Below are 8978 nucleotides of genomic sequence, written 5' to 3'. Positions count from 1 at the left end.
GTACTAACAAACCCAAACCCCTTTCCAAAATTTTGACAAACTTGAGAACCACTTCTTGAACTTCAAACTTGGAACCGAACTCAAACCAATTTAGTCTATTCTTGATCTTACAAAGCGTTAGGCTAAGGAAACAAATCAAAAGGATGCGGCTTGGCAAAATACCAAAGAATTTTCTAATAGAACAAGGGCAAGTGAAATATAAATCTTGTAAAGAAATTAATTGTGGTGGCATCAATAGATTTAAATACCATATTGTAGGGATACGTGGCCATGATATTGAGCAGTGCATACAAGCACCTCCCAAGGTTATTCATGCATGCTATGTGGTAGTAGAAACATTTGAACAATCAAGGGAAATAAAGAAGAGGCAAAGGCAAGAGTTAGCTAGTATTGGTTCTCATTTAGCCCTATTTGTAAGTTGAGTTGGAGAGGATTCTTCCATGCCTCCAGTTAATCCTAGTTCTTCTACTACTGTTGGTACTCTACTTCTGCTCCTTCTAGTGGCACTATTAGCTTTGGTCTTAGACTTATAAAATCTAGGTTGGGCAATATACAAGACAAAAGGAGCCCAAGAATCACAAGATTCGGTCTAATTTTATCACATTAAAATCTATGACGCAGCCAAAGGCAGCTTTGAGGCATATGTTTGTTGGTGAGGAATGGAATTCCTCATCCTATGCTATGACCACTACAAGGATGGATGTAGGCGATGCATTTTGATGAATAGGTTTTTGGACACCTTTCTGCAAAGATCATGAAGGTAAAGTTTCTAAAACTGTACATTATGTTTTAGCATTTACTTTTAATATATATGCATACTATTAGTTTATTTATTTTCATTTGCACTTAAATATTACAGTTTCACAATATTTGTCGGTCACTAAGCCCTCAGTAGTTATCCTATGAGTTGTTGATGGGGACAAACCCACTATGGGCTACAAATATGAGGGTATGGATATGGCCATGAAGATCATTAGATCTGTATATGGAGGAGATGAGAATGAGTATTGTCCAATTTGGGCAATAAATGATAGGAGACGTTACCTCCAGCTTCACAAGCCCATCCATGCAGTCGACTATTACCTTAATTTGGCATACAATATTTGCCCTGATTACAAGGTGGATGAGGAGGTTCTTCTTGGGCTCTATTGAGTGGTAGAAAGGATGAATACTAGTGATACTAATATCAAAACTATAGTGCATAATATAGAGGCATTTGATAATGCACTAGGGGAGTAATTTGGTGGTCGAATGTGCAAAGTCACCCACACATAATTGCAGCCAAGTTAAAATATATGTTGAGTGCATAATTTGTTTCTATAATTTAGTCTTAAAGTTGGAAATGAGACTGAGTTTTTTCCTTTTCCTTATTTCAAATAGATGGAGGCAAATGTTTGGGCCTAAAACCCAAAACTTTAGAGAATTGTCATCTGTATATTGAGCCAGTCATGCAATGATTTGGGTTGTAAGTGCAACTAGAGCATCTTCAAGCACATTCACTCAAAAAGGCACAATAGACTACCCGTAGAGAGGTTGAATGATCTAGTATTTGTTCATAACAACCTTCGTCTTAGCATGAAATAGATTATGTATAGTGACTCCATTTTAATCATGCAAGAGGAGACCAACCGAGAATCCTAGTGGGCCACTGAGTCTACCGATCCCATCTTCATTGATCAGGACCTTGATCGGATTGGCCAGGCAAATAGAGAAGTTGAGGCTATGGCCATAGCAAAGGAGGATAGAGCACGATTAGACATAGGCACAAACACAACTAATGTTGGTCAAAGTGGTATCTCATAGGCACAAACTATGGTCATTCAATCATCTAGGACCTACCTTAGACTTGTTTTTCATATATGTTTGGATTCTGGAACATTTGATGTCATGGATTTCATATTACATGATTTTTATATTCATTTGGTGTCATGGATTTCATATTACATGAATTTATATTCATTTGGTGTCATGGATTTCATATTCCATAAGTTCTATATAGATTTGACAACATTTATAATTTTATATATCTAAGTTTGTTATTTCCTTTAGCTACAATTTGCGTTTTAAGTTTTGTAATAGGTGGATATTTATGTATGTGATCACATTAGCTTCTATTTGGTGATGTTATTATGTCTTTAAGCTTTTTTCAATAAAGGGTGCATGAAACAAGTTTTAAATCCTCAAAAATCTGTAAATTTCTTGGGTTTTTTTCACTTGTCAAGTTTTTGCAAAGCTTTTTTGTCGAGTCCCCAGTCCTAAATCGAGCCAGCCTCACCAAGTCCGAGTCAAGGAACTTTAGATCATTTAAACTCCTTGCACATTTTCATATGTAGATAGGTACGAGGAATGAAGCAAGGGCTAAAGGAGGTTAAATAATAACAAAACCAAAAGTCAAAAAAGCCAAAAAATTGACTTTATACATTAAGACTATAAAGTTTTACCAGATGCTCATTTTTTTAACTTAAAAGTAACCAGTACATGTTGATTCGCTTTGTGAAACTCCCCATAAAAGGGTTTTGTTTCATTGTCTAAAATCTCTAGAATTAATTGTTTCCAAAGACCAGCTGGCTAGAATAGAAAAATTAAAAATTCTCCCAAGCAGTGAAGAATCTGATTCAAAATCTTTTCCACATTTTTTAAATTCATCTATGAATATAAAAGGATTTGTTGTCAAAGCTCACAAAATTCTCAAAACAACTATTTTCGCAAACACTAGCTACAAATCTAGATAATGAGGATGAAGCAAAATTTTCATTTTTGCAAATTTGCCACAAACCACCAACACATACCAAAACTGAAACTAAAACCGAACCTTTTTGGCCAATGCAAGATTGCTTGTTGACCCAAATGTTCCTACATCATTTCACAAATTTGACAACATTGTGGTTGATCTTTTGATTCAACGACATCAAACTTAAGCAAATTTTGCCTCTATATAGTTAGACTAGTAGGTGGAGTCACCATTGCTACTTGTCCTTAATGCAATGGTAGTGAATTGAACCTTCTACTCGAGAAGTTATAATCTGAACATTTCTTTGATCTCTCAACACTTTTGGATACAATTGAATCCTCAACCCTTCCACTAACCTTAACGATCCATAACTTACTACCAATGCCCTCAAGCTCTCTTTTCTCCAATTCAACAACTTTTCCTAGCATCTTTGGCTCAATGCCTTTGATTAGAAAGACTTTGATGCCTCAAATATCGCTCTCTTGTTCTCCAAAAATTAGTCCAAGTATATCTCAAAATGAATACTTCCCTCACTAAGAGGGGGCATAACCACTTTGATGATTCAATTGAATCTTCTATTGAAACTACCAACACAACTTGGTTGGAAAGATTGTCATTTCCTTCTTCAATAACAAGAAGTTGCCTAGCAACCTTTACCCACTCTACTTTTGATTGTTGTAAGCTATTATTTGAAGCCAGATGCGTGTTTAAATTCCTCCATACATGGCTATATATTTTGGCTCCAAATTTTACAATGGCTATATATCTTATGCTTCTTCAATGTATCTTTTGGTTCCAGCTTTCACTTTGACTCCAAAAATATGGTAATGGACTTTTCTTAGCTGTCTTCTACAATCCCCTTCATTCTTATTATTGAAGAGATCATCTACTTTCCCAATCGATCCCTAGCCGTGCCATGGTCTTCTCCCACCTTTGTTTAGACTTGATGGCATTAATTTCGTTAAGAAAGACATTAGTCTTCATGTTTCTCTTCTTCCTCCCACCAATACCTTCCTTCATAGCATTGGTTAATTTGCTGTCTATGTATTTTGTGGTCACACATTCGACACAAAGCTATTGTTGTATAATGGAATACCTTGCAAGTATTATAGGTAGATAATTCAACAATGTATCTATATATTTTGTTTTTCCCATATTGTATCTTAAAGTACTCAACTTCTTTTTTTTTTTCACAAATCTCGACAGATACTTAAAGTCTCTTGTTAGATTGTTCTCTCATTCTTGGTGTATTAATCTTTCTTTATCAATAGGCCTGTCATGAATGAGTATTCTTGACTAACATTGGTTTCTTTTATTCTGGCCCAAACTCGTAAATGCAACAACACCAAATGTTAATTGCTATGTTGTTAGTGTTATAAAATATCAATTGCACTAATATATAGATTAGAAAAGTAAATTTCCATCTTGATGATAGCTAGCCAGCAAGCATTGACGATCAAACAGCTGTAAAAGTATAAGAAACTATAAGCTCACACAAACAGCCCTGTGCCTCAGATTCAAGATTAAAGAGCTTAACATCAAAATGTTGATAGAGAAAGCATGTGTAGACATAATATTAGGCATTCAGCAGCCACAGACAACTAGTCTCAACAGAACAGAAAGGCTTCTAATAGAAACAAAAAAATTAAAACACCGTCTTTGTTGTTATTCTAGGGACCAGCTCACACAATCCACACAGTGGAATCAGTAAGTGGAGTTACCCAAACACGGAACAAAGAGAAGATGAGACACCTTTTAAATTTAACCAGCTCACATTGTTGTTATTCTAGGAAACAGCTCACACAATCCACACAGTGGAATCAGTATGGGGAGTTACCCAAACACTACGTAGGAACAAAAAGAAGATGAGACAACTTTTAAACTAAACCATCTCACATGGTCTACCAAACAAAATTGGCAGATGGGCCAAAATGCTACAAAGGAACTAAACTAAAATAAGACACCTTTTAAATGTAGTCATGAATTAATGCATGAAACCTTAACCAAGCCAATCAAGCAATGCTCACAATGTTATCATAGAACTTAACAATCATAGAAAGAATCTTCTATCAAATTAGATATGCTATAATGGGTTATCCAGATCAAATTTAGCCTGGAGGACATTAAAGTCATCATCATCACATTCATAATCCATCACGAAGAAGAGGTCCTAAAGCACTCCCCATAAATGTTGGATGAGGTGGAAAGAGTAATGAAATGATTGGATGAGTAGTACAAAGTTATAGATATTGTTTGATGCCTTGAACTCTTGATTAACTGCGTGGTCAACAGATGCAAGGATGTGTCATGTGAACGCACATGCACACGGAGTACTCATTTTTCATTTACTTATCTGACATTAAATATCATACCTCGGAAGGAAATTCTGTGCTTGTGTGCTTTTTCAAGGCTGGTTTATGTATAGAGGGAAAATAAAAAATGCTAATTTAGCTGTACACATCTTTGGTAAAGGCAAAGGCCTTTATCTGAGCTTACCATATATTGAAACCTGAATAGTCCACCAGAGTATGCGAAATTTGACATACCGGTTGTATGCTTCTTTCACAAAATTCCATGTGTATAAAACCTTTTGAGCTAATCCTCATTCTACTCAAGGAGTACCAATGTTTGTACCTCCAGCAGAGAGAATTTAAAAACTTGACAAAAATTCCAAAAAGAAAAATCTAAAAATTTATAAGACAAACGACAATCACTATTGCCAGTTCTTTCTTAACATCATAATGCCACAAATATATGCCCAGATGAACCCTGATAATTTGCACTTCCATCAGGAATTGTAAATCAACAACAGATATCTTTGTTACTTTCTTCCTTAAGCTAGAACCACAAACCAACATTGAAAATAGGTACAAAGAAGAATCTAATGAGGAAACATGTCATAATGTCAACAAGCAATTACAAATGGGTACAAATCAAACTCCTGAAATATATAACCAGCCTAATCTCTGTTGAAGATTTCTATGAAAAAAATTTACCCCTAGTTATATCATAATTGCAGTCTTATCATTTGCCATCATTTTGGCTTAACAAAGGAAACTTACATGTGAGATTGTTTGATCATATGATAATGGCTCAATTATGAAACACAATTCTATGTTATTACTGCATTTGGCTGTATTTCATGAATTACTGTCTGAATATACAATGAAAGCTTCACTCCTATCTCTATGGGCACTACACTCAGTGACTCACTCCAACCGCTGGGAAATCAAAGCGTTGGCTGTAACATGATAAAAGTCAGCTAAAAATTATAATTACAAGTTTGTCAACATCTCCACAGTATACTTCTTGAATGACTAAGAGCAACTTCTTTGTTCAAAGAACACTCCTCTAACAATGCATTCACCACATCCACAATACAAAAGGATCATAGCGTTCACCTAACCTGATCATTTTGAAGTAATTGCTTTGCTTATTTGATAAATATGTAAGACCCTGTTATCCAGAAATGATGTCCCTCCACTTACAATGCATTCTTGGAATGGAGCTGCACCAACAGGGTATATGGAATTTGAGAAATCAAACAGAGCAGCAACCAGAGTTATCGACAGAGCACAGGCCCAACAGATCGAGTGTTCCTTCTTTTCATCCTCTTTTTTGTCTTCTGTGAGAACCTGGTGAACATATTTGCAACACCTAACTTGCCTGCGTATTTCATTTTTTGTGCCAGCTCTTCAAATATATCAGTTCTGCCTTCTCTTGCAAAATCGGCCAGGAATTTATTGTAATCAAAATGTGGAGCCTTCATGCCTTTCTCAATCATGCTTTCTATATAGGTGCAAGCTTCCTGTGATCTGCCTTCCCTTATAAGCCCTCCAATAAACACAGTGTATGAATTAACATCAGGACTGCAACCATTCTTAGCCATCTGATTCCATACATTCAAGCCCATCTTAAATTTCTTGGTGCTGAAATATAATTGCATGAGCATATTGTATGTGTGAATAGTAGGCTCAAAGCCACATTGTATCATCTCACCAAAGAGTTTAGTGGCTTCATCTGGTTTTCTGAGATTCACCATGACTTTGAGCAGAGCATTGTAGGTCTGGCAGTCATGGGGAATTCCTTTATTTTTCATTTCCTGTAGCAACTCATAAGCCCTATCCAACTCATTTGCAGTGCCGTAACCTGTGATCAAACAAGTGTAAACCGTGGCATGAAGTGAGCAACCATTTTCCTGCATTTCCATGAAGAATTTCATAGCTCCGTCCATTTTTTGCAATTTACTAAGGGCACAAATAACAAAAGTATAGCTCATGGCATCAGGCAAAGGACCATTCGTTTTCATGAGGGTAAAGAAATTGACAGCCTCACGTGTCCTTTTTCCTTTAAAAAGGCCTTCCAACATTATGTTGTGGGTGGTAAGATCTGGCATGAATCCTCCATCCACCATCTCATTCCACAATTTACCTGCCTCTATCAGTTTTCTCACTTTGCACCATCCTGATAGAAGCACAGTATATGTTTTTGCATCGGGGGGGAAGATTTCTCTCATTGTTTCAAACAGCATTTGGGCTTCCTTTACAAGATTTGCTCGACACAATGCACACAATATAGAGTTAAAATTGTCAATAGTAGCCTTAAAGTTGTGCTTTTCCATCAAAGTGAACATTTGGACAGCTTTCTTCATTTGACGGCCAGCTACAAACGCTTTGATTGCAATCTCAAAGGTCTCAATTGTCAACACGGATCCATTTTTACACATCTCATCCAACAATTCACCCATACTCGCAAACTGCTTTGCTCTACCCAATATACTTATCATCATGTTATAAGTCAGAGAATTGTGTGAAAATCCCATCTGCTGCCCCGCCCATCGGAAGAACCTGATAGCAGGCTTCCTGGCCTCCGAAAATTTAATCAATACATGATAAACTAAAGTATGGGAAAGACTAACCTCACATCGCTCAAGAGCCGCCTCCATATTCTGATATGATGCAAACAATTCCTCAACAACTTTATAGACTCTCTCAACTTCTCCAAAATCAACAGACTTTCCAGAATCCTCGCACTCTTCCTGATTGTCTATACAATCCTCCTGACTACTTTCATCGCCATAATCTTCTTCGCTCTCATCGTTGGTGTTATCTGCCTCCAATACCTCCATTTTTGCCATACGTTTGAGATCAGCGGCAGCACCCATGGACGAATAACTTCTATAAAATGACTCAAAATCAGACCTCAACCTTCTAGTAGCTTCAGATGCATAATTTATATGGGCGATCCCACATTCAAGCCTTAAACTCCAAATTAGCATTGTTTTCTGCCAAAATTTCTGGCTATTTTGTGCAGAGGCGTTCGGCAAAGGAAATGCAGCTTGAAAATGAGCACAAACGAAAGAACTATGAGAGAGAGGATTATAAGGACCAAACAGGGGAAAAGAAGTGTTAAAAGGATAGCACATTTGGTTCCCACAACATCCTCTTTCTCTTCCTCTATTTGCAGGGCGGTATCCCTTGCAGCTGACATGGTAGCCGGAATTGAAAGAAGGACCAAGGAAATTATAATCTAAGAAATCTACTGCAAAATGTGATAACCCAAATATGGCCTTGTGGTGGAGGTAGGAAATTGTTGAGACCCACCTGCCCATGCCCTTAAAAACTAACTACAAACTGAGCTTGAGGCATCAAAGCTTCAGTCCTGCGCTCACCCTTCATTGTAGGCGGATTGGAGAACAGTGAGACCCCTAAGCCTTCAAATCCCTTCCGATAGTTCGGGTAGCCAAGCAGTAGCGGCCAACAAAGTCTGCTTGGTGAGGAATATACAGAACATTAACGGATAAAATAAAGCTTTATCAAGCAGAAAAGTACAACATCGTCACTTAACATGAAAAATTTTGTAAGAGATGAGAACAAATACTGTCTGTACATACTTCGCTTCGATACAGTTGTCCATGTTATGAACAGTCGCATTCCGTCAGACTGGTTCTACTAATGATATGATATGATATGATATGATAGATTTTAATGACGTCTACGAGACTAAAGAAGTCTATGGGACCCATGCAATCACCCTCCCGAGTTAGGAGCGAAACTAGTCAATTGTAAAGTTCCATTTAATTTGTCTCTCCTTCTCTGAAGTTTGGTAATCAAATCCGTTGCTCTCTTCACTTGATCTTCCTTGACTAAATAGTTGAAGTCCTTGTTCTACAATATTTTTGTATAACCAGATCTGATGTCATTGTAAGCCGGGCAGTCTTTGACAAAGTGTTGCTCTGTCTCAACTA

General features: G+C 37.0%; 1 protein-coding gene across 1 annotated transcript; it reads right to left on the bottom strand.

The window, feature by feature from the left end:
• Positions 1-5733: 5733 nt before the first annotated feature.
• On the bottom strand, positions 5734-8668 carry LOC149552149 (uncharacterized). Its single transcript, XM_089787627.1, has one exon. The coding sequence runs from the start codon at positions 8340-8342 to the stop codon at positions 6294-6296; it is 2049 nt and encodes a 682-aa protein (XP_089643753.1). The 5' UTR covers positions 8343-8668; the 3' UTR covers positions 5734-6293.
• Between the last annotated feature and the right edge of the window lie 310 nt (positions 8669-8978).

The sequence above is a fragment of the Cupressus sempervirens genome, chromosome 6 (assembly GCF_028749045.1).
Source record: "Cupressus sempervirens isolate cs-2001-9-10 chromosome 6, ASM2874904v1, whole genome shotgun sequence".
Taxonomy (NCBI): domain Eukaryota; kingdom Viridiplantae; phylum Streptophyta; class Pinopsida; order Cupressales; family Cupressaceae; genus Cupressus; species Cupressus sempervirens.
The sequence above is the reverse complement of the archived record's forward strand: the minus strand, read 5'-3'. Positions and strand labels throughout refer to the sequence as shown.

Bases quoted from the DNA above. Each gene is read 5' to 3' on its own strand.
- LOC149552149 (XM_089787627.1), bottom strand. From the start codon at position 8,342: ATGGGCAGGTGGGTCTCAACAATTTCCTACCTCCACCACAAGGCCATA.